This window comes from Rhinopithecus roxellana, chromosome 19 (assembly GCF_007565055.1).
Source record: "Rhinopithecus roxellana isolate Shanxi Qingling chromosome 19, ASM756505v1, whole genome shotgun sequence".
Lineage (NCBI taxonomy): Eukaryota > Metazoa > Chordata > Mammalia > Primates > Cercopithecidae > Rhinopithecus > Rhinopithecus roxellana.
Window position 1 is genome coordinate 74,285,014 of NC_044567.1, and position 26,036 is coordinate 74,311,049.

Sequence of the window (26,036 nt, forward strand, 5' to 3'; positions counted from 1 at the left end):
GGAGAAGCCAGAATTGAGTTAAGCAGAGATTTATAACAGTTTCTATTGGACGGAAGGCCCCCATCTGTACTCAGAGATCTGGGTTACATTAAATCTCACTTCCAATGAGATCTTGTCTTAAATTTAATGGGCAAAAGAGAGGAGTTAGATAAGTATTTGTATCGTTATTTTAACAAGTCTCTGCTTTATGAGAGAAAAAAAAAATCAGTTTAAGAATAGCAGTGGGTAAGTTGTCACAGTTCAGTTACCTGTTCCTGAAGAATCGACTCTCCCCTGGCTCAGGCTCTGTGGTGGTAGCTACTTGATTTACAAACAGGTGGCCAAAGAGAAAGTAGCCAGCCCCTCTAGGGCACTGTCCCACCTTGCAAATTCCACCTCCGCTTCCAGAACGGAACATGGGTGGGATGAGGACCAGCGTGAAGGAGAGGGAGGAGGTGCGTGTGAGTGAGGGGGCATCTGACTGGGGAGAAGGCCTGCTCTGCAGAGGGATGGGTATTAACGCCCTTTCATCCTCCTCCCTTGCCTCTTGGGGAGACTTTTAGATTCTGCATAATGCTTTTTTAAAAACAAGAAAAATTAAACGGTTATCACAACTTCCTGTGGAGTAGGCAGAAGCATCCACAAAGTGGTATTATTCCTGGTTTGCAAGAAAGGCAAGCATCAGACAGGTGATATGGCTTCCCCAGGTCTAATAGCTGCCAGGCGGTGCAGCACCAGGCGGGGGAAGGTGGGTCACATGAGGGAAACCTGGAGCCTGTGCGGACATCCCAGCAGAGGCATGGCCAAGGGCAGCAGCCTCTGCTGCCACTCAGGGGGGCTCGTGGGAGCGAAGGAGTGGCAGAGACTGAAGTCTGAGGTCCTCTGCTCTGCCTTTCTGGCCCCTGTGTCTTTCTCATGCCTGTTCACCCACCCGCAGTGTCCTCCTTCCCCAGTGGGGAGGGGCCGCCCCTTCCTCCCGGGGCCCGTGCCCAATACTAAACAATTTCTGCCAAGCTTCTTGTCTCCACAGGCATCCACTGTCATTATTCTTTTTTAAAAAAATATTGGAATGGATTTTATTAAGAGAAAATCAATACACACAACATAACCTGCAGCAGATAAAGCAGAGAAGCTTCCGTGCAGTCTCGGTACCTTTCCCCAGGTGAACCTTCCACTTCCTTAGCCTTTGTCTGTGGGTCTCTGATGAACCACTTCTGGGAAGCCAGCCTCTCCGCTCCTCTTGCCAGCAGTCTTGTTCAGCAACCCCTTCCCATCTCCCGTCTCAGCTCTGTGCTCCATCCTGGCGGCTATCCCCAACTCCAGCCAGACCAGCCGCCTGCAGACTCGCTCTTGTCTTTGGCCTCTGGTCAAGGGTCTCCCCAGCAGGCCAGCCCATCGCCGCCTCCCTCCATCACTGCATCAGTGTCACTCCTCCAAGAAGCAGCCACTTTGGGGTCAATAGCCTCTGGTCTCCATTCACTCCTGTGTGACCTTGGATCCGTTGCATAACCTCTCTGAGCCTCAGGTTCCTCATAGGTAATAATCTAGAAAATAACACTCTTTGACCTGCATTTTGGGACCAAGGAAATTACCTGGTATATGTAGCAGCCCTAACCTGTGCTCAGCACATAGTAAGTGCTTGGTAGTGTTTAACTTCCTTCTCGGGGTCCACCTGTGTACCTGCTCCTTCATTCCACCTCTCTGAGCACTGAATTGCCAGAGGGTTTGTCCTCAGAACAGAGCAGCCTACCCCTGTCTGCTCTCCTTGGTGTACCAAGTACAGTGGGCATCAAGCTCCCCATGAAAGTCCTTGTGCCCAGAGTCCCCTTAGGAGGGACAGGGCTGGAATTTGGATGTAACGAGCACTCAAAGCATGCCAACGAGAGCCAGGGACCAGAAAGTTAGAAAAGGTGAGGGGGAGAAGGAATGAATAAAGGGAGGAGAAAGAAAGAAATCACGGCGGCAGGAAAGAAAGGAAAAAAATCTTTTTTTTTTTTTTTCTTTAAGAGACAGGGTCTCACTATGTTACCCAGGCTGGTCTCCAACTCCTGGGCTCAAGTGATCCTCCCGCCTTGGCCACCCAAAGTGTTAGGATTACAGGCGTGAGCCACCATGCCTGGCCGGAAGGAATCTTTCATTAGCAACAGACATCTTGTTAATTATACAGTGACTGGTAGAGAGGAGGGACTCAAGGCCCTTTGTAGTAACAAATGATGGATGGATGGATGGATGGATGGATGGATGGATGGATGGATGGGTATATGGTTAAATGGAGGGAAAGAAGACAAGGAGGAAAGGAAGGAAGAGGGAAGGGGGAGGGAGAGAGAAAAGGTGGAGCTAGTCTGTGTTCTCCCAGTCTGGGCTGCCCTTCCTGTCCAGCTCTGCTCTCCCTTGAGAGGAGATGGGGCTTCCAGGTAAGAGCTGCTCTGAGGAGTCCTGTAGCAAGGACTCCAGTTTGATTTTGACTCACTGCTTCCCAAACCTCTATCATCATGTAACTTTTTTTTTTTTAATTAAGAGCACTTTACATCTTGAAGATACTAAAGTTTTGTAGAGTGCAGTTTAAAAATGTTGCTGTGGACTAGAGAATAGAATTTTCACTCTGGAATATTGAAGGGGTCATTGAGGTCTCTCTTGAAAACTCCTACTCACCCTTTGAAGCCCACTTCAAATGCCCTTGACACTAAGTGGTGTTCCCCTACTTTTCCCCCAGGGAGAATTAACCAGTGTCTTTATTTGTGCCTCTGTGACCCTTATACACTATTTATTCTGTTTCTTTCACATGGAGTTGGCTGGTTGTGCCCGTCCCTGCCAGACAGAAAACTCTCTGAGGGCAGGAATTGTGTGCTGCTCAGCTGTTTCCCTAGCATCTGGCATGTAATAGGTGCTTTTGAGCTTTGCGTATTTATCAACTGAATTAGTCCCAGATCTTTATTTTATAAAGAAGTAAACTAAGACCTAGGCAGCCACCAGGCCTGGCCCCAGTGTTAGCCAGCTAAGCTTGGCAGGGGTGTGTGCCAGCCTAGGTTCCAGCTCCCTGACTCTGAGCTGGCTGTCACAATTGCTGGATTTTCTCTCAGCATTTCTGTTATCAGTCAAGTAAAGAAAGGACTCAGGTGGGGATAGACTGTAGCTAACACCTCACCTTGGTTAAGCAGATGTCAGGGTGGCTATTTCTGTTCCTACATTAACACCACGTTTGTTACTGGAAGCTGCAGGTTTGCTTTAAGGGCTAATAGGCCTTGACTAGGGTCCTGCCCTGAGCCTGGTTGCGTAGAGGATTGTGCTTTCTCTTATTATTCTGTGTCTCTGACTGCTAGTGCCCTAGTGAGGACAGTAGCCCTCAGTTAAATAAGCTGACGGCTAGTGCCCTACTGAAGACAGTAGCCCTCAGTTAAATAAGCTGACTGCTAGTTCCCTAGAGAGGACAGTAGCCCTCAGTTAAATAAGCTGACTGCTAGTGCCTTAGTGAAGACAGTAGCCTTCAGTTAAATAAGCTGACTGCTAGTGCCCTAGTGAGGACAGTAGCCCTCCGTTAAATAAGTTAGGTTGGGGGATAGCATCTTGAAGATGAGAGGAGGCCACAGAGAACCTAGTCAGCAACTCCCTGGGCTAGGAGGCCAGGGCTGATCCCTATAGGACCCACTTCTCCCAAGTCTTCCTCATGGACCTTGGGGAGGGGGAGCCTGGAGCTCTGAACCAGCCTGGTGGGGACAGGGTTAGGAAAGCAGATGTAGGGAGCTGGAAAAGGGTCCTGGAGCCCCGAGGGCCAACACCACCCCCAGACCTGGTCCTGCCCACCTGCGGAGCCTTCACCCCAGCCTGGGCTGGTTCCTGGCATCTATGTCTGTGCCCCAGTGAGTGTGGCCTTGTCCCTGCATGGAGTTCACATGCAGGGTGTGGCTTCCGGGGCACAAGGGCGGAATCTTACGCTCAATCGGTTAAACAATTCTGGAGTGGGCATGTTTTGTGCGATAGCTGGAGGGTGGGTGGGGACGGAAACAAAGGTTGTACCACAGGTAGTTTCCTTTTAGGGCGTTTAGGGTCTTGTGACCCCAGATGTGCCTCTGTACCTTCCCCAGGGCTTGGCAGCTAGGAGGGACCCTGCAGGGGCAGAGTGATCAGTGCCAACCTGGGGCACAGGCTGTCCACGCACTGGGGTGAGATGGGGCCCAGGGAGGGGTGTGAGGGGAAGGATGATCAGATTTTCCCAGAGTGAAAGTGTGGGGCAACAGAGACCCCTGCATTTCCAGAGGAGGGGATGGCGGATGTTGCCAGTGCCCTACCCTGGTGCCCTCCACTGGGATGACTCTGAGCTGGGGGTCCCACATGCCTCCCTGAGTTCCTTAATGGGATTAAGCTCCAGTCACCAGGCTTTCTTCCCTCCCCTGTCCCCCTTCCCCACCTCCCTCCTGGGACTTCCTGGGATTACCTCCCAAATAAACAACCTACCCTTGAATCTTTTTCTCAGGTCCTGCTTCTGGGGAAACTCAAGACAGTATAAATTGGTGCAATCTATTTGGAGAAAGATTCAGCAATAAGTATCAAAATTACAAATGTACATGTTCACGGACCAGCAGCTCCACTTCTGGGAATTTATGCTACCAATATAACCTTTCGTATGCCATATGATCTATGAATGAGGTTATTTATCGCAGCACCTACTTCCAAGAGCCAAAGATTGGAAACACCTAAACGTCCATCACTGGGGATGAGTTTGGCAGATCAGGGTTCATTCAACTGGCAGAATATTATGCAGTCATTAAAAAGGAATGGAGGGGGCTACACTTTATGGACTGATTTGTAACAATCTCCAATATAAATTGCTAAGTGGGAAAAAAGCAAGGTATAGAAGAGCACATTTGTATAAAACAAAAAGAATATATAGCTGTAATTGCTTATTTATTGGAGTGACAATCTCTGCAAATCTACCAAGAAACTGATAACCTTGGAGCCTGTGGAGAGAGGAATTAGGTGACTGGGAGTAGGGAAGGGAGGGAGATATTCAGGATATTTCCTATGCACCTTTTGATTTTTGCATCATGTGCAAGTTTGCATTACCTATTAAAAACGTAGTCTATACAACTAAAAATAATTATGAAGAATAATCATATACCTGGTGCCTGCTGTAAAGATAAGTCCAATTTTAGCTTGTCTCAGGAAAGTCGAACCCATGGCCAGCGGCATTCAACCTTCCCTTTCTCATTTAGCATTCCCATAAGGTGGCTCTGCACCATTACTCCAGGGCTTCTAAATAAGGAAAGTAGGCCTGAGTCCAGCCTTCCCCCAGGATGCTGAGAGTCCAAGCCGTCCTTCCCCTACCCCCTGCCTGAGACATCAGAAGCTTCTTAAATAGTACTGACTATGTAAGGGAAGAAGGACGGTTGCAGCCCTTCCTTTCTCGAGTGTTTTGAAATGCAGACCACCGTTTTTGGAGAGGAAGAGGTGAGGCAGGAGGCTGGATGAAATGATCTTTTCACATCAGTTCTTCCTGGGTGGGTACCTGTATTCCAGGGGCCTGGCGCAGTACCTGGTGCATTTGTTGGCTGGTTGGCTGGCTAGCTGAATGTCTTTTTGTCCCGGAATTCCAGGCATGCAGGAACAAGGGAAAAGAGGACCCCTCCTTCCAGTTCCTGAGGTCCTAGTCAATGATGGTTGGTGAGCAGAGCTCTGAAGTTGGACGCATTTGGGTAAAAATCCCAGCTATAGCCTCCTTACTGCTATGAGACCTTAGGTGAATATCTACCCGAGCCTCAGTTTCCTCATCTATGCAATGGGGACAGAGGCCCCCTCTGCAGGGGATTAAATAGGGTCCCATTGGGGTGCTGCAAAGTGTGCCCAGCACATAGTAGGCTTTGCTAGGTGTCTACATATCTCTCCCCCTCCCTTGGCAGAAGGATGACCACTGCCACTGCTGAGACCAGACACTGTCCCCTCTTTGTCTCCATCACCCTCACATCAAGGAGGTCCTCCTTCCATCTAACTGAAAACTCTCTGCTGTTACCCAGGCCCGTGCCCTCCTATGCTACTGTCATGCACAAGAGAAAAAGCTGTCAGCTTGTTCCCACTGAGCCTCTTCCAGATCTGAAGCTCCAAGGAAAGTCAAGGTTGAGTCTTGTGGGCCCAACTGTGGGCAGCCCCAGGCCCTCTCTCTTTGCTTCCAATCCACTCCATCACTTTTCTCCCCTCTGCCCGGGGCAGAGGGACTCGGTGCAGGGTCGGCTGTGAGCTGTCCAGGGTCCCAGGGCACACTCCTGCTCCTTCTCTGCCCCCTTCCCTTCCCCTGCACCCAAGGAGTTGCGAAATAGCTCAGATTCCGATGACAAGGAGACTGGGCCCCAGGCAGAGCAGTGGTTGACAAGTTGCGTGTTACAATAAATCCTCACAATTAGACACTGCAAAAAACACTGCTGTCGCATCCCTAATATACAGCAGAGAGTTGGCTCAGTGTTCCTGGCAACCAATTCTTGAACTAAAAATAGTTGGCTGTGGCCTCACCTTTCCCTCCTCAGCATCCAGTCTCCATAGGTACCAGGGAGGGAATGACCTGGTGTCCAGGTCCTGCCCAGGTGCTAAAGGGCAGAGCACCAAGGGAAGATGCTCACTTTCACTAATGTGACTGTCAAGGAATTGCCCTGCAGAGTAGGGAGTGGGGACCTTCTGTGGGGGACGGGAGCCGGCCTGAGCTGTTTTAAAGCAAGTAAGAGGCTTTTTGAGTAGGCAGCCACCTCCTGAGGCCTCCCAATCCCACCTCTTCAGCACTCTCTCCACCCTCTCACATCCCCACCCGCCCAGCAGCAGCACAAAGGGGCCTGAAGTTGCAGCTTTAGGGAGTCTAATGGCCTAAGGAATAAGTTCTCACCCACTGTGACACCTTGGGCCAGTCACATCTCTGGGTTTCGGCTTCCTCATCTGCAAACAAAGGATTAAATAAGTTGATCTGTTTCTGTCTAGATCCTTAGGCATGGTGAGCCCTCACAATGGCAAATACTCTGTCCCAAGTGTGCTCACATGCATCAAAGTCTCTGAAATGCCAACACGTGGGTGTGCGACCCCCCTCGCAGAGCAGTGGTCAGCACATACAGAGAAGCAGCCCTACGTCAGACCCTCTGTCTTAGAACCACTTGCCAATAATAAATCACCCACCACCCCTATGAAACAGGTGGTTCATGAAGTCTTGTCAGTCAGTCATCCCTTAGTCTAAATGAGTCTAAAAGTCCTTTCCTGGAAGACAGGGGGAAGCATGGAGTCTTGGGGTCCCTCCTGGGGCTGTTGGAATATCAGAAGCCTTACCTGGCTTCCCACCATCCCTGTGCAAAGCCCCTAAGTGGAAACCATGGGCTGCCACAAGATGTGGCCCCAGCCCAGCTTTCCAACCTCAGAATGTCATACCCTGTCCTGGAGTCCTAGGACTCCTCACTGTTCCCCAAACAGACGGAGCACAGTCCCACCTCCTGGCCTTTGTTCACAATGGTGCCTCCACCTGGAATGCTGTTGTCCCTTCTCCCCTGTCTCTCTCCCCTCTGTCCCCTACATTTATTTCTCTGTTGGTAGAAATCCTACTCATCTTTGAAAGTACAAATGTCACCAAGTCTTTGATGAAGTTTTCCCTATCCCGTGGCTAGAATGAGCCCCTCAGGGCCCCTCTTCTAACAGCATTTGAAACGATGTAGTGTTGGAACCAGAAGAATCTTAGGGACCATGTTCACCAGCATTTCCCAAGATATTTTGACTGTGACTCATCGTAAGAAATCTACTCTGTGTTGTGACCCAGCACACACACACAGACACACAAGTGCATAAAACACACGTGCATATACATATAGTCCACACTCAACCATAGACACAAATAGACACACGTACACATACATGCAGGTACCTGTGGAAACATGTACACACATGCACAGCCAAAAGAAGTGGTTTTTTTTTGTTGGTTTGTTTTTTGAGACAGGGCCTCGCTCTGTCACCCAGGCTGGAGTGCAGTGGTACAATCTCAACTCACTGCAGCCTCAACCTCCTGAGCTCAAGCGATCTTCCTGCCTCAGCCTCTCGAGTAGCTCGGACTACAGTCACGCACCACCATGAGCGGCTAATTTTTCTATTTTTTGTAGAGGCAGGATTTCACAACATTACCCAGGCTGGCCTTGAACTCCTGAGCTCAAGCAGTCTGCCCACCTCGGCCTTCCAAACAGGCATGAGCCACCATGCTGGCCCAGTAAGTTTCTTTGCGTAATACTTACCTCTATTATGTGCCGTGCTCTGATGCAGTTGCTTTAAGTTTTTTTCTTTCTTCGAATGTTGGTTCTGACACTAAATTTATTTCCCCATCCTGTAATGGGTTGCAAACTGCAGTTTAGAAAATACTGAACAAGTTCAACCCCTTATTTGCAGATAGAAGCACCAAGGTCCAGAGGGAGGAAGGGACTGGATCAAGGTCATGCAGCCAGTTGGTGGCCAGACTCAGACCAGAGTCCAGTGTCCTTGATTCACAGCAGTGACCTCTCCTCTGTCATGGAGCCGCTGATGCCACAGCTACTCCTGCGAGGTTGCAGCTCCACAAGTGAAAGGACCTTGTCCCCAGCACCCCAACCCTGCCCCAAAGTGCCCAATGAACGGCTCCATTGGACTGACCGCACAATGATGCAAAAGTGGTTTGGAAGTCAATGAGGGCTGTGCTGGAGTGAGGGGTTAATACATTCAGCTGCTGCGGCCTGGAGACAAGGTCAGCTTTAGCTCCTTAGTGGGGCTGGTCTTTCCCAGGGCTTAGGAATTCTGAAATTCACAGTGGAGCAGAAATCCTGCTGCTGAGCTGAGGGGGAAGGGGCAGAGACAGGGAGGAAGGGAGGCTGGAAGAGAGGTGGCGATCGATCAGCAGGGAGGGGACATTTTGGGGAAGGAAGGTGGTCAGAGTGGCTGTGATGGTGACAGCGGGTGGCAGGATATGATGGGATATGAGGGGGGCTACAGCTCATTAAAAATCTGAACAAGCTCCAAAGAGGATGGAACTCAGTCTCCCTCCAGCTCCTCCTGTCTTCCTCTGAGAAGTGGCAGGGGAGGTCGGCGAGGCGATGTGCTGATGAGCACAGAGAAACAAGGGGCGGCAGAGATGCAGAAGTGAGTAATTTCGACACAGCTCTGCCGAGTTAATATCAGAGGCTGCGCTGTTCAGAGATGGCCGAAGAGCCACTTGAGGCCTTTACAGCCCCCTCCTTCCTGTGACACTCCCCGCTTCCACCCATCAGAGCTCAGGACGCTCATCTGTTAATGAGACAGGCAGCTGGTTCCCCACACCCATCCTTGGATGGACAAGGACTTGGAGCTGGCAGGCATGGACGACTCAGGGGCTGGGAGTGCTAGGCTATCCCCTGTGACTGCCCCTCTGCTTCCCAATGAGGGGTGTGATTGGCACAAATCACAGAGAAAGGAGACAACTAGGGTGGCCTGACAGGAGTAAAGGCCTGGCCATTGGTTTACTCATTCATTTGGTGAGTATCCATTAAGCTCCTGCTGTGTGCTGGGCCCAGTGTGAGATGTGCAGAAGTGTAGCTGTGAACAAGACAGTTTAGAACATAGCAGAGAAGGCCGGGCGCGGTGGCTCACGCCTGTAATCCCAGCACTTTGGGAGGCCGAGGCGGGTGGATCATGAGGTCAGGAGATCAAGACCATCCTGGCTAACACGGTGAAACCCCATCTCTACTAAAAATACAAAAAATTAACCGAGCATGGTGGCGGGTGCCTGTAGTCCCAGCTACTTGGGAGGCTGAGGCAGGAGAATGGCGTAAGCCTGGGAGGCAGAGCTTGCAGTGAGCCAAGATCGTGCCACTGCACTCCAGCCTGGGTGACAGTGCGAGACTCCGTCTCAAAGGAAAAAAAAAAAAAGAATGTAGCAGAGAAAATGGGCTTTAGACTTTGCTTCGAGCAAGGGAGAGGCCCACAGGAGGCACTGGTGAAGGCTTCCTAGAGGGAGTGAGATTTAAGGCAAAATTTCCAAAGAAGTTGAGGAGCCTAGAATTCAGGTGAGGAGTTGAGATGGGATGGGTGGCTGAGGAGGCCCCTCATATATGTAGTTTGGTGGGGCCTCCTCCACCCTGTGTCTGGGCCTCAGCTTTGCAGCATGGAGAAATCTGTTATTTCAGTTGCCTTTAATGGGAATTCGACTCATAATAAACAAACCTTCCAAAGACTGAGTCATACATCAAAATGTCAATTCATTTTTTTTTTAATAGAAATATATTTGACTAGCTAAACCTTATCAGCAACCTGCTTCAGGATCAGAAACCCAGAGTGTGAGCCTCAATGCAACATCACACCAACTAAGAAACTCTGGGCAAACCTTTCATCTTCTGTGAGCTTCAGTTTCCTCATCTGAAAATAGGGATAATCATCGCATTTACCTAGGGGCATGAGGAGGATTAAGTGAGCTATTACGTGTCAAAGTACCTCATCTCTACAGAAGGACTATACACAGGCTGGTGATTTCATAAATTTGCATTTATTTATTTATTTATTTATTTTTATTTACCATTTTGAGACAGGGTCTGTGTAACCCAGGCTGGAGTGCAGTGGCATGATCTTGGCTCACTGCAGCCTTGATCTCTCAGGCTCAAGTAATCCTCTGACCTCAGCTTCCCAAGTAGCTGGGACCACATGTGTGCACCCCCATGACTGGATAATTTTTTTTTTTGAGGCAGGGTCTTACCATGTTGCCCAGGCTGGTCTCAAACTCCTGTGCTCAAGCGATCTGCCCACCTCGGCTTCCCAAAGTGCTGGGACCACAGGCATGAGCCACCGTGCCCAGCCTGCATTTATTTTTTAGTAGATGATGAATGCACATGGTACAAATTCCAAAGGTACCAAAGGACATAAGTTGAACAGGGAGTCTCCTCCCTGGTTCTCACCCTGCCTCAATCATTAGCTACCCAGTTCCCCTCTTTGGAAGCAACCCACATTATCAGTCTTCGTGTATAATGTTTTTTCTAAAAAGTCTCTTTTATATTACAATAATAACTTGTTGTATACAAAAATCCAAAGGGAATACAGTGAACACCTTTGATTCCTTCCAGGCTCCCACCCCAGAAGTAACTGTGGGGCAGTCTCTTGTTTAAAGGATAACTATTATTGCTAGTCCTGGATGTACCTCTCAGGGGACAGTCTACTCAGGAGACCAGATTATAAATGAGAACATGCTGGATTTGCCAGGAAATGGGTGGAAATGATGTCAAGTTCCCAAGGGATATTTTTATCAACTTAGTGAGAGGTGAAGCCAGCTGGACTTCCCCGATCCAGTGGGGACTTGGAGAACTTTTCTGTCTTATAAGAGGTTTGTAAAATGCCCCAATCAGAGCTCTGTAAAAACATACCAATCAGCACTCTGTAGCTAGCTAGAGGTTTGTAAAATGCACCAATCTGTGCTCTGTAAAATGTACTAATCAGCGCTCTGTAGCTAGCTAGAGGTTTGTAAAATGGACCAATCAGCAGGACATGGGCGGGGACAAATATTGGAATAAAAGCTGGCCACCTCCCCCTGCCCCCAACCCCCCCACCCCCTACTCCACCAGCCAGTAGTGGCAACCCGCTCAGGTCTCCTTCCATGCTGTGGAAGCTTCCTTCTTTAGCTCTTTCGCTCTTCACGATAAATCTTGCTGCTGCTCACTATTTTTGGATCTGTGCCACCGTTAAGAGCTGTAACCCTCACCGTGAAGGTATGCGGCTTCATTCTTGAAGTCAGCGAGACCATGAACCCACTGGAAGGAACAAACTCTGGACAATTAGGGCCAAGGAATGAATGGCCCCTGGTCACTCTAGAGAGATTTATCATCCATCCAGTCCTTCTGGTGGGGCCCTCTACTAGGTGCTGTGGAGAACACAAAGATGAATGAGAGAAGCATGCATCTTTCATCTTTTATTAGTAGGACAAAGGACTTAGGTCCATGGATTCATCCAAGTCTGAAAGGAACAGGAGAGTTCCCCTAACGTACCTCTCAGCACCACTACTATTTCACAGACCAAGAAACCGGATCCAGAGAGAAGACATGACGTGCCCAAGGCCACAGAGCAAGGGGATGGCTGGGTCAGGTCTGGCAGGCAGATATGGGGACATAACCCTAAAAAAGGTGGCAACTGATGCATGAGAGTGGGGGACCTGGAGTGTGTTACAATCCAGGAGAGAGGGAAGGAAGGCTACTCCAGGCAGAGCTTGAGGATAAGCCCCAGGGCAGGGGGCTTGGGAGTGTGCAGGATTCACTCTGACTTCCAGCAGGACGTTCACAGCAGAGGACCCGGAGCAAGGCTGGAAAGGAGGGGTAGGCAGAGATTCTGGTCCAGCCAGGGGGAGTCACCGTGGGAATACAGCAGTCAGAGATTCAGGGACCCTGGTGCTGCCAGACTCCAGAGAACATGTTCCTTCTGCAGCCTGCATGGGCGCACCTCTGGAGTCTGCACCACACCACACCCGCTCTGCACAGTTGGCACAGCTGGAGAGGCATGGCCAGAGCTTCACCTTCGCTGCTTTTCTTCCTTGACCCTCTCCACCTCCTGCCTCTTTTGCCCCATAACAACATCCTTCCTGTGAGGGGAGACTCCCAGGTCACCTCTGTGACACCCCTATCAATAAGTCCTCCACTTGGATTTCCTCCACGGGAGTCTCTGCTCATTTATTTGGGGCGACTCCCATACTGCCTTCATCCCCTAGACTTGGGACTGTCCCATTAGGCCCCCTGGGGTGGCCTCCCCATCCCTCCAATTTGCTGGAATCACAGGCAAGGAAAGCCTCATCATACACTAGCATTTGCAAACTCAGCTCCCAAGCAGCCTGCAGTCGCCAAGGTCTTAGTGGGAAGGGATGGCCCAAGTCCACTAGTATCTGGATAATTTGAGAAGGTCTTGTTACAGGGACTATTTACAAATATGTGCACAGAGTGGGGAGACCTCAAGGGGACATGCAACATCTTGAGGCCAGTGAGAACTCAGCTGTGACCTTTGTGAGGTCCAAAAGGAAAAGGAGAGGGAGAAGTTCCCAGACCCTATAGAAGAGCCATGGAGAAAGGCTGCCACTGGACCTGCAAGGACCTCAGTCAAGGGACACAGCCAGCCCATGGCCAACCTACAGGGAGAGAGTTGGAGGGATAAGTACCCGACCTCACCCTCCTTGCTCCAGCATGGACTTCCTTACTGACTGAGCCCAGCCAGAGTGGGAAGGTGATGGAGGACTTAGATAGCCCTGAACACAGAGCAGATGGGGAGGGTGGAGGGTGGATGTGGAGGGGCAATGGGAGAGCCCCGGCATAGCCACCTATTTCCTTCACCATGGACTGGTGTCCATCCTCCTTCCATGTCCTCACAAGCCCTACCAGGCTGTTTGCAGCTAATGGATACCCATCTCACAGGTAACACCTCTTTTCCCTCCTCTCCTTGCCACATGACTTAGGAGCCCTCTGTGCTCCTCCTGCAGCTGGCCTGCAGGTGGGAACCATAATCTGAGCCATTATCACCCCCTTGCCCCAACCCCATGGGGACAGAACCATCTGGCCAGCCTCAGACCAGTCCTCTCATGCATGAGGGACTCGGGAAGGGGGCGGCATGAGGCCTTCCTCTTCTGGAATGAGCTGCTGCTGTGTAGCCAGTGGACTGAACCCTGGTCAGTACTTCCCTGGCTCAGACATGCCTGGGAGGTGCTGGCCCCCATCCAGTTGAGCCACTGGGGCCTGGCCAGATGGCAGGCAGCAATGCTAAAGCTGGCTCTGAGCCACAGGCCTGGCTGTGAAAATTGAGCAATGGGTGGCCCAAGGGAGGCAGATGCCTTTAGCCACCTAGGGCAGAGCCCCAGGTGGCCAAGTCCCATCCTGCTGTGGTTCACCAGACTTAGACTGCAGGTCCACTGAGTCCGGCAGGGGCCCTGGGGTGGCAGCCATGCCCTGGGAAGGCGGTGTGGTACAGAGCCAGGGAGGCTAAGAGCTGGGAGCCCGGGCTCGGCTCTGTGCTGCCCCACACACATGGTCTTTGGAAAACTGCTTCCTCCTCTGAGCAGAACCTTTCTCCCAAAATGAGCTCTCCTATAGAACTCCACTATATAAAACTGGTTGAAACAGAAGTGCACCCCCACAGCCCCCTCCCTGGGCTCCCCTTTACCATCCCCTCCCTGCACCCAACCTTCAGCACCAGTCCTGAGGCATCTTTTTGGAATCTTGGGTTCCGCAGAAAACGGTTTGGACACCATGGTCTGCGTGCTCCCTGAGTGGTCCCAGGCAGCTCTCACAGGCTGTAAGATTTTTAAATGCATATGAAAATAGGCAAAATGTTATAAACTCCCCATGTACCCATCACTTGGATTCCACAATTAACAACTCACAGCCAACCTTATTTCATCAATATCCTTATCTGCTTCCTCCTTTCCTGTATTATTCAGCAAATTCTGGACATCATGTCATTTCATCTATAAATATTTCAGTCTGTATCTCTAAAAGATAATGACTCATTTTAAATACATAACCACAATGCCATTATTACACTTTAAAAAATTAACAACCATTCCTGAAATTGTCAAATATCTAATCAGAGTTCATATTTCCAATTGTCTATTTATAGGTTTTTGCTTGTTTTTAAAAATCTGTTAAAGAATCAGAGTCCAAATGAGGTCCACATAACATATTGCTGCTGGTTGATAGGTCTCTTTGGTCTCTCTTTGTCTTGCTCTTTGAGTTAGAAGTGGCCACTGAAGGTCAGGGTGGCCATTTGTGTGGGCTTCCTCGGGGGCAGTGAAGACATTCCCAAGAGGCTGGAGGGGGGATTTGTCCTGCCCTGAGCCCTTTGTAAGGCCAGAGGGGAAAGGAGGGGAGGGAAGGAGTGAAGGGTGGTGAAGCTGCCACTGCATCTTCCCACCAGGAGGCTGAAGCTGCCTGACCAGGGTCGGTGGGGGGGCTGTTCCCATCCAGGACTGGGTGGCCTTGAACCCCAGAAAAGGGGGGTGCCTCACTGTAGTGAGCAGGATGCAGAAGAGGATGGGTGCTCAGAGAGTGCGCTTTCCTGGAGGCAGGAGCCTGGGGCCAAAGTCACTGATAAAAGTGACCATTAACTGAAGACATTTCATTGGCATCTGCTGAGACATGACTTTGCCAGAGGCTGGGACTGCAGGGATGACTGGAAAGCAGTCTCTGCCCTCTGGGAACTCGAAGCTCTTAGGGGAATCAGCTAAGCACATACCCTGTGCATTTAACCTCTAGATTTCAGTATACCTATCTGTAAAATGGAAAAATAGCATCTCACCTATTAGAGCAGCTGGTTTCGACCAAAGTCCTTTCTGGCTCTAAAGTGGGATTTTATGAAGAGGAAAACAAGGGACAACCTATACCTGTAGTAGAAATGAGGGGAGGGCAGGGTGAGGAACATTCTCACAAAAAGCCCAGAGTCTCAGGCCTGGGCTTGCCTGACTACCCGCTGATGCTCCACCATGGCTTTCACCCCAGTGCCTTCCCATGGCCCCAGTGCTCTAGAAATGATGGAGTCCAGGAAATGCACCGTGGTAGACTAGCCTCTTCAGACAGAATGGGTCTGGATCACAGCCTCACGGAGGAGCTGCATTTCTGCTGTCCATGGTGCCACACTGCTGTCAAGGCCAGATTTCCTCAGCCTCAGCACATGGATATTTTGGGCCAGATAATTCTGTGTCGTGAGGGCTGTCTTGTGCACTGTAGGATGTTTAGCTGGACCACAGCCTCTACCCACCAAATGCCAGTAGAACTCCGTCAACTATGACAACCCAAAGTGTCTTTGGATATTATGAAACGTCCCGCCTGGAGAGAGCCACTGGTCTGGGCTGGGAGATGCAACTTCTCTGTAAAGATAAGTGGATGTGTGTAGGTCCTTTCCACGCTGATCTTCCGGCTGACATCTCTGATGTGTTTTCACTTCCAAGACGCCTTCTCATTCGCCCAACTCTTCTTATTTCAAATTCACCTTTAAAAAGTGTTTTTTTGTTTTCTTGTTTGTTTGTTTTTTTGAGACGGAGTCTTGCTCTGTCGCCCAGGTTGGAGTGCAGTGGCGAAATCTCAGCTCGCTGCAGCCTCCACCTCCCAGGTTCAAGCGATTCTCCTGCCTCAGCCTCCTGAGTAGCTGGGACTACAGGCGCCCCCCACCACACCCGGCTAATTTTTTGTATTTTTAGTAGAGACGGGGTTTCACCGTGTTAGCCAGGATGGCCTCGATCTCCTGACCTCGTGATCCGCCCGCCTCGGCCTCCCGAAGTGCTGGGATTACAGGCGTGAGGCCCCGCGCCCGGCCAAAAAGTGTTCTTGACAACAGCAACAACAAAAAGTAACAAACTTCAATGGCCCTCTTGGCCACACTTAATAAATGCAAAATATGGTAATTGTGCCCAGGGTAAGTTCACTCGCCCTTGAGTGGTACAAGTCCGACTTGGAGGGAGGAGGAGCCCTCTGTGGCCCTCACCTATTGTCACTGCCAACCTCTATCTCATGGCTTGTCTCCACTCCCCACTTTAGCCCATCCACTGGAAAAAGCAAAAAGGGAAGACTAGCCCCAGAGCATCATTTTCCTGGAGCCGGGGCCTCCTGAAGGTGATAAAGGTGATACCTCAGCTCCCCAGAGGACTAGGCTCAGGTCATCTCTCCATGACACTGAAAAATATCTGGAGTGGGAGTTGGGGACATGGGCTCCGATCCTGTCTATGCCAAAGCCAGCTGTGTCACCTCGGACTCAGAGGTATTGACCTCTGAGCTCAGCCTTCTCATCTGTAAAGTGAGGCTGTTAATACCTCCTTCGTGGGGTTATTAAAAGAATTAAATGGGAAAATGTTTGTGAAGGAGCTACATAGTGCAAATTGCAAGACAAATCTTAATTATTATTATTATGTGTTGTTCTAAGTGAGAGAATGAAGATCACCACACCCCTTATCCAAAGGCCTGGAAAACCCACAGGCCCTCCCCCGCAGCCCCCAGCCTCATCCCATCTCCTCTTCCTATCAGACCGGCCCCTCCCCCGCAGCCCCCAGCCTCATCCCATCTCCTCTTCCCATCAGACCGGCCCCTCCCCCACAGCCCCCAGCCTCATCCCATCTCCTCTTCCCATCAGACCGGCCCCTCCACTGCAGCCCCCCAGCCTCATCCCATCTCCTCTTCCCATCAGACCGGCCCCCTCCCCTGCAGCCCCCAGCCTCATCCCATCTCCTCTTCCCATCAGACCGGCCCCTCCCCTGCAGCCCCCAGCCTCATCCCATCTCCTCTTCCCATCAGACCGGCCCCTCCACTGCAGCCCCCAGCCTCATCCCATCTCCTCTTCCCATCAGACCGGCCCCTCCACTGCAGCCCCCAGCCTCATCCCATCTCCTCTTCCCATCAGACCGGCCCCTCCACTGCAGCCCCCCAGCCTCATCCCATCTCCTCTTCCCATCAGACCGGCCCCCTCCCCTGCAGCCCCCAGCCTCATCCCATCTCCTCTTCCCATCAGACCGGCCCCCTCCCCTGCAGCCCCCAGCCTCATCCCATCTCCTCTTCCCATCAGACCGGCCCCCTCCCCTGCAGCCCCCAGCCTCATCCCATCTCCTCTTCCCATCAGACCGGCCCCCTCCCCTGCAGCCCCCAGCCTCATCCCATCTCCTCTTCCCATCAGACCGGCCCCTCCACTGCAGCCCCCCAGCCTCATCCCATCTCCTCTTCCCATCAGACCGGCCCCTCCCCTGCAGCCCCCAGCCTCATCCCATCTCCTCTTCCCATCAGACCGGCCCCTCCCCTGCAGCCCCCAGCCTCATCCCATCTCCTCTTCCCATCAGACCGGCCCCCTCCCCTGCAGCCCCCAGCCTCATCCCATCTCCTCTTCCCATCAGACCGGCCCCCTCCCCCGCAGCCCCCAGCCTCATCCCATCTCCTCTTCCCATCAGACCAGCCCCCTCCCCTGCCCTATACTTGTTCCTTGGGCTCTGTCTCTAAGCAACCCTCCCGCCTTGAAGGTCCCACTCTCTCACATGTCCATACCCACTTCCTTCAATACCCAGCTCCCAACCCACCTCTTCCAGGAAAATCTTTCCTCTGAAAAAGGGGGTGGGCTCAAAGCCAGATCACCTCTTTCCCCAACTGAATTACCTATTGTGACCTCCACAACCCCATGCCAAACTAAGCACAGTGCCAGGCAGATCTAGGTGAATAGTAACAATGACAATGACGATCATTCATAATATTGAATAATAAAAATAGCAAACATTTGAAGCATTTACTATGTGCTAGGTACTGTGCTAAGCACTTTACATATTTTAATTCCTCTGTCGAATGCCGGCTGGCCGTGTGGGATTAAACACCTGCCTCTCTGCCTCCAAACCCCAGCACAAGCATCACCTCCCTGTAGAGTCTTCCCCATTGGTCTCAGGCAGAATTAATATTCCTGCCTCCACACCCACAGTGCCTGGTCTATTGTTGACCTAATTTCACCAGCTCTTCATTATTTATCAAAGTGGTTGCTTCCCATTCCAGCCTGTGAACATCTTGAGGGCCAGGACCCTGTTATATTTATCTTTATTAGCTTCAGTCTCCAACAGTGACTGGTACCTAGTTGCTCCTCATTAAATGTTTGTTGAATGAATGCACAGATGAATAGTGTAATTAACACAATATCCTCCGATGTTCATGGGATTTTAAAGAGGCCACTTTCCTAGCCTCATACTTCACAAACATTCCAGACCAGTGCTACTCCAAGCATGATCTACAGACCGGCACCTGTCTGCAAACTGCGTGTTGCCAGTTTATGACCAGGTAAGTGCAGAAACTGAGAGTAAGCATTTAGGGTTTTTTTTTTTTTTTTTTTTTTTTGGAGAGGGAGTTTTGCTCTTGTTGCCCAGGCTGGTGTGCAATGGCGGAATCTCAGCTCACTGCAACCTGCGCCTCCTGCGTTCAAGCAATTCTCCTGCCTCAGCCTCCTGAGTAGCTGGGATTACAGGCATGCGCCACCATGCCCAGCTAATTTTGTATTTTTCATGGAGACGAGGTTTCTCCATGTTGGTCAGGCTGGTCTTGAACTCCCAACCTCAGGTGATCAGCCCTCCTGGACCTCCCAAAGTGCTGGGATTATAGGCATGAGCCATGGCACCGGCCCATGGTTCATATTTAATCTCCACAACTATTGTTATCATCCTTTTTTTCAGGGGGAACTGAGGCTTATTGAAGTTCAGCAACTCCCCAAGGTCCTAGAGAGCAGTGGTAGGGCGGAGGTGGTGACCCAAGCAGTTGGATCCACAGCTCATGCCTTAGCCACATCACTGGCAGAGTGTTAAGGGACTCAACAGGAGCATTCCTGCTAACTTGGCGGGTTCTGGGAAACTCTATGCAGGAAATGACGTTTGTCCTGAGCCTTGAAGAAGGCATAATGGGGAGGGGCATTCCAGGGCAGAGGCACACAAGAGACAACGGCGTGAGGGGAGTCTGGTGAGGCTGGGCTGGGTGCAGTGGCTGGTCTTGAACTCCTGACTTCAGGTGATCTACCCGCCTCGGCCTCCCAAAGGCTGGGATTACAGATGTGAACCACTGCTCCTGGCTACATTTTCACATTTTTAAGCCATTAGACAGAATAGCTTTATGTCCATTTGATGTGCTAGTGTTTAAACTGGGCTTTCATTTTGTCTTTTTTTTAAAATTGCTTTCTCTCCTTCCTTCCTTCCTTCCTTCCTTCCTTCCTTCCTTCCTTCCTTCCTTCCTTCCTTCCTTCTTGCTTCCTTCCTTCCTCTCTTTCTCTCTTTCTTCTCTCTTTGACTGAGTCTCACTCTGTTGCCCACGCTGGAGTGCCACAGCAAGATCTGGGTTCACTGCAACCTCCGCCTCCCAGGTTCCAGTGATTCTCCTGCCTCAGCTTCCCAAGTAGCTGGGATTACAGGCTCATGCCACCACGCCCAGCTAGTTTTTGCATTTTTAGTAGGGATAGGGTTTTACCATGTTGGCCAGGCTAGTCTCAAACTCCTGACCTCAAGTGATCCACCTGCCTTGGCTTCCCAAAGTATGGGGATTATAGGCGTGAGCCACCACATCTGGCCTTTTATTGCATTTTTCTAATAATTCATTCCCGCAGTGTTTTGCAATCATATTGGCCTGTGACAGATTAGAAATTTTAAAATACAGAACCAGTTATTTGCCACAGTTGTCTGAGAAGTATGGTTCCAGACCAGCAACCTCCCCAGGATGGTTAAGCCAGTGGAACCCCACAGGCAGGAGGTACCTACTGAGCCCTGCCTCCCTGGGTCTCACCCATCATTACATCAAATCTGTCTCTCCTACTGTTTGGAAGGACATGCGATTGTCTTTTATTCCTGTTTGGAATCCTCACATTTCTCCTTTCTTCCAAATCTGGCAGATTAAATGAATGAAAGCCGATTCCGCTGCCGGCCTGGACAGGAAGGGGAGAGGGCAAGGGAGGGATGGGATGAGAAGAGAATTTGGAAAAGGCCATGCTGGGAAAAGAATGCTGGAATGGAGTAGGAGCCTATCCTGAGGAGGGTGTGCAGAGGCTGCTTTGGCTGGGGCTGAGAGGGGAGGAAGGGTATAGAGGGAGGGACAGGACAGACACTAGCATCTTCACCAAGCCCAGCAGATGACAGCCAGGCCCTTGAAGGTGAAAGGAGGTAGTTTCAGGACAAATGAAAAGGGATATTGAACCTTTTTACAGAGGGAATATTGAACACCAAACTCTCATAACCTCCCTGAGGCTGCCAAGGCCAAAACTATAAATAAGTAGGTTGAGGAATTAGACAGAAGCCTCCCTCCCCTCACCTGTCAGTCGGCGGAAAGTGGTGGGGTGGAGGTTAAGTCAGTGAAATCAACACAGACAGGATGAAATGAGCTATCTGTAGATGCCACTTCAGAAAGCGAGAAGGTCTGACTCCTGGGCGAAAAAGTCAGGAAGAGCAAGACTTGATTGCAGTCCAATCGATGGCATTAGCATATTTAAAGATCACGTCAAGGGGAGGATAATGGGGCTCAGAGAGGCAAAATTTGATGGTGTTTATTAAGCAGAGAGAAACACAGAAGCTGGAGCCATCTAGTCCCTAGAGAGCGTGCTCCAAGGTGGGGCCAGGGAGGGAGTGAGGCCTTGGCTGGGCCTGGGCAAAGCTGCCAGAGGACCAACCGGCTTCCTCTCCTCTGATTCCACAGCCTACTGCTGCTGGTGAATTTCTGATCAAGAATTCTGCTCCCCACAAAGGATTGCCTAGAGGGTGGGACCAAGCTGCCCCTCACACTTCAGCATCCAGTCCACTCCATTGTGATGATGATGATGATGATGATGATGATGATGATGATGATAGTATTGGTGACTACAGCTAACCCTCATTAAGCTCTTGCTATGTGCCAGACTCCGTTCCAAGCGCTTTACAAATATCAACTCCTTCAAACTCCCCAACCGCCCTCAGAAGTAGCGTTTCTACCCCGACTTTATAGATGAGAAAATTGAGGTATTATTAAATAATTCTCCAAGTTTATACAGCTTGTAAGTGGAAAAGCCAAGATTCCAACTCAGGCCATCTGACTCCAGAACCTGCAGGACATCAGACTGCCCCGCACTTAACTGTTGTTGGGAACAGTTAGTTGTCGATCTGCTTAGCATGTCCACCCCTTCCGGGGTTGGCTGGGGCAAGCCAGTGCCCACCTCGGCACAAACAGCTCCGGAGCACTAACCTAATGCGGGTTTTGCGACTCGGGACTGTGTGCTTCACCTAGAAAGTGCCAGGTGTGTGGATAAGCCATGTGAGCAGCTGGCTTCCTGGGCAATGCCCCTCCCTACGTCAATGTCCCAGGCCCCCTTAGGGCCCAGCCCTCCCGGCACTGTGAGCTGGGAATCAGGAGAGGAAGGCCTAGGCTTACCCTCTGTGTGCCTCCATTTCCAGTAAACTGTGTGTTGCATCTTATGATCTCTTAAAATAACTCCAGCTCCAAATGAAGGCCAGTGGACCCATGAACACGCTGGCTCTTGCCCAGTGTGCTGAGAAGTCGGCAGGAGAGAGGAGTAGGGTGGGCACGGCAGGGCACAGGGTGCAGGGCAGGTGGGTTCAGTTTGATTTCAAAGCTGGCTGCCCGCCGCTCCAGGTGCTCTGGTGTACCCCACAGGGGCTGCATTGGCCAGGCGGCCGAGGCTTTGCGGGTGGAGTGAAGATTTCTCTACCTCCCAGTGACTCCTCTTCTCCTATTCTCCCTTTTCAGCTCTGGTAGGAGAGAGGAAGAGCGAAGAGGAAGTCAAAAGTTCTGTTCATCTGGAAGGGCTGGGAGTTGCTTCCTGGGATGGGGAGCTCCGGAGCCAATCCAAAAGACGGCCCCGGAGTCTGGCGGGGAGGCCCACCGCTGCCCTGAGGGCTCGGCCGGGAGGGGGCGCTGTGTCCTCCCCACGCCCTGCCCGCGGGCTCCTAGCGGCGTTCGCCGTGCTGCAGCGCAATGCGCGCCCGGCTTTCCCCTGGGCAGCGTTCAGTGCCCGCTTGTCCTGCAGGGCACCGCCGTCTCCCTTTCATCTTGGGGCTCCCAGGTCCAAAGGGTTCCCAGATCCAGCCTCTTGCCTGAACCAAAGTGGCCAGGCACTCAGTTTGTAAGACTGAACGAATGAAGGAAGAAACCAACGAATGAATAAGGGCTCATCCTGCAGAGTGTTCGCGTCTCAGCGCGCACCAGGCACATCAGTGCCAAAGGTGCTGGGGGTCGGGCCCAGCGCCCGGCGCGGCTGAAATGGGGGCGGCGAGGAGCTCCTCCTAGCCAGCCGCAGGGCGGGAACTGCCCAAACGCAGGTCGCAGCTTCACCGGGTTCCGCGGCGGCTCCGCTCAGTAGGGACCGCCCTTTTCCCTAGCCCCCAGTAGCCTCGCCCTCATAAATTCACCTGAGCACCCCTGCCCAAGTGCCCCAGATCCCTTGGACTTCCCAGGCCCCGACCTCGGCCGGGCGAGAGGCTGACCCTCTACCGCGGTCCCCTTCCCCCATCCCCGGCTTCTCCCCGGGCTGCGGCGGCCGCCACCGCTGCCAGCGCGCCCGAGGACTGCCGCAAACGCGGGCGCAAGGAAAGGGGATCCTGGCGGCGGGACGCAGGGAGCGGGCCGGGGGAAGGGGAGGGAACGGAGGAGGCGAGGAGCGGGGAGGGAGCCGAGGGGCGAGGCGCGGAGGAGGGACCGAAGGGGAGCGGAGGGGAGAGGGAGGGGGAGGAAGGGGAGGGGACGAGCTGGGCGAGGGGGCGGGGAGCCGAGGCAAGGAGCGGCGCGGACCGTGGGGGAGGCGGCGGGGGCGAGGCCGGCAAGAGGCGGCCGCGGGCCAGGCTGAGTCGGGAAACGGCGGCCAGACTTCCCTGGGAAGGGGCGAGCGAGAGCTGGGCCAGGCCGGGCCGCGGGGCCGGGGAGGGCCGAGCCGGGCACTTCCGCACCAGGCAGCGACCGAGGAGCCCGGCCGCCCACCCCGTGCCGCCCGAGCCCACAGCCGCCCGCCGGCCCCTCTGGGATGTCCGCGGGACCCGGGCATTCAGGACGGTAGCCGAGCGAGCCCGAGGATGGGACGACACCCGCAGCTCCGGCTCGTTAAGGTAAGAGCCCGCCGGCCAGTCCTCGAGCGCTGGCGTCCCCGGCCCCTGGCTGACGCGGGACGGGGTTGGGCTGTGGGTGCGATGGGGGCGGGGGCGCTGGGAGAGCCGAGCTCAGGTCCGGGAAGGCTGGGCTCCGGGGCAGTCTAACTCTCGGGACCTTTGGAGCCGGGGTTGGATAGGCAGGGGGAGACTCAGGTGAGACAAGAAATCGTGGCGAAGCCGCCGGGATGTTGGCGGAGGAGGGGGTCCGCCCACCCGGGTAGCCGGCTCCGCGCCAAGAATCGGTCTAGGCTTTGGGGCAGACGCCTAGGGGAGGGGAGGTTCCACCTCCCACGCCCCCCCCTGCAGACCCCGGCCCCGGGACGGGAGGCTCTGAAGCGGGGCTCCCCACCTCGCCCCAGAGCCCCGGCACAGCTCCCTGACTCCGCACGCCCCCGCCTTAGTCCTGGGAGCGCGTCCTGCCCTTTCCCCTCCGCGGCAAGCTGCGAGCCCGGGGAGCTGAATGCCGCCAGCGCCTGCGAGCCGTTGATCAATATCGCAGTCTCAGGGGAGGAGACGGTGCCTCCGGCGGCGGTTCCTGTTCCCCCACCGCGGCCGGGAGCGCGACGCTCGCTCTCCAAGCCTGGGCACCCGCAACCTCCGCGCTGCGCGGCCGACCCTGCGACGCGGATCAGGCGCTGGAGTTTAGGAAAGTCGCCAGACCGCACGTCCAGCGTCTGCCGGCTGAAGTTCGTGGGCGGCGGGGGCGGCCCGCGGGTTGTGTGAGCCCGGGAAGGACTGGGAGGCCGGCAGTCCGGCCCGCCGCCCGTGCCAGGCGTCACTTGCAGCCCCGAGCGCTTTCCAAAGCGTTTTGGTCTTGTAGAGTACAGGCGCGCCCGCTGCAGTCGGCCGGAGAGGCGGGTGGGCCTCTGCGCGGCTGCCGGGAAACCCCGCGCCGCGCCAGTCTGGGCATCGCCTCACCCGGGGCTCGGGACTCCGCACGGTCCGCTCCAGCCACAAACATAGACACCAGCTTGACCCGGCTCAGGGCATTCAGAGCGATTACATTCAAGAGACTTCGGTGGATTTGGGGGAGGGGTGCAGATTGGCGGAATTTCATTTTTCCATCAGTTATTAAACCAACTGGTTTGAGTTAAGCCACCAAGATTTTTAAATGCAGCAGCTGCTGCTTCCTTAGTTGAGACGTTACAAGTTACTGAGATTTTTCTCTAATCCTGCCCCTCCCCAAATATTTATAAATTGATTCTTAAAATGACCGAGGTTTGGTCTCATTGAACCCACATCCCCTCCCTCATCCGTTATCTGAGGGCTAGGGATGAACTCACAGATTATTTTCTGGGCGTTCGAGGTGACAGACAGGTGAAGAAGGTAGAAGTAAAACATCCAGAGAGGTCGAATAGATGGCACTGAACGGTAATATTTTCCAAAAGTCTCGTGTGTACCGAAGCCTGGTCTAAATGCACAAACCAGTTAGACCAAATAGTCAGTCTTTTAAATGGATTCAAAGGATTGAACTGTGGGTGTTTTCTTTCTTTCTTTTCTTTCTTTCTTTCTTTCTTTTCCAGGTTTACACGGAAATAGATCAATGTTCTTTTTCTGGCCTTTCTTAGAATTGTGTGCAAATCTCTGTTTAGAATGATCATGTTTTCCTTTTTAAAAAATATTTTTATTTCCGTTGTTCCTACTAGATGACAGGTATTTGCCCTTTATGCCTAGCCTAATAGACTCAGTAGGCATTCAATAAACACCAGATGAATGTGGGGCAGTGAGTGAATGGCCAGCAAATGCTGGTTTCAAATGTTGGTTACAATTAAATAGTTGCTTTTGTTCTTTTATTTATGTAGCATGTACAATTCACTGAGCATTATTCTAATGTTGCTTATTTGCTTTGCAAATATTAAGTCACTTAGTCTTCCTAACAGCCCTAGGGAAGTAGGAATTATTCCTGAGACACAGAGAGGCTAAGTAACTGGTTCAAGGTCACACAACCAGTGAGTAGTCAGAATTCAAACCCAGACACTCTGATAAAAGGCTTTGTTTTGTTTGCTTTTACCAGAAAATATCCTTTTTTTTTTTCGAGACAGGGTCGAACTCTATTGGTCAGGTTGGAGCGCAATGGTGTGATCGTAGTTCACTGAAGCCTCAACTTCCCTAGGCTCTAGTGATCCTCCCACCCCAGCCTCCAGAATAGCTGGGACCACAGGCATGCACCACCACACCCAGCTAATCTTTGTATTTTTTGTGGAGATGGGGTTTCCCCATATTGCCCTGGCTGGTCTCGAACTCCTGGGCTCAAACGATCAGCCAGACTCAGCCTCCCAAAGTGCTAGGATTACAGGCCTGAGCCACTGTGCCTGGCCATTACGAAAAAATATTCTAAGCCACTTAAATTTCACTCTAGAGCTCAGCCAGATAAGAGCTCAGGTAGTTTTGTCAGCATGAGAGTATGAATCTAGGGGATTTAGGGTTAATCCCAAATCCAGCTCTGTCCCCAACAAGTCAGCCAGGGTTGGGAAAGGGT

The 26,036-nt window shown here is 52.2% G+C and overlaps 1 protein-coding gene across 1 annotated transcript in view; it reads left to right on the plus strand.

The window, feature by feature from the left end:
- Positions 1-23,268: 23,268 nt before the first annotated feature.
- CRHR1 (corticotropin releasing hormone receptor 1) overlaps positions 23,269-26,036 on the plus strand; it is a 51,547-nt gene continuing 48,779 nt past the window's right edge. The window contains exon 1 of the mRNA XM_010389030.2: positions 23,269-23,515. Within this exon, the coding sequence (XP_010387332.1) occupies positions 23,483-23,515 (33 nt within the window). The 5' untranslated portion in view covers positions 23,269-23,482. The remainder of the gene's footprint in view (positions 23,516-26,036) is intronic.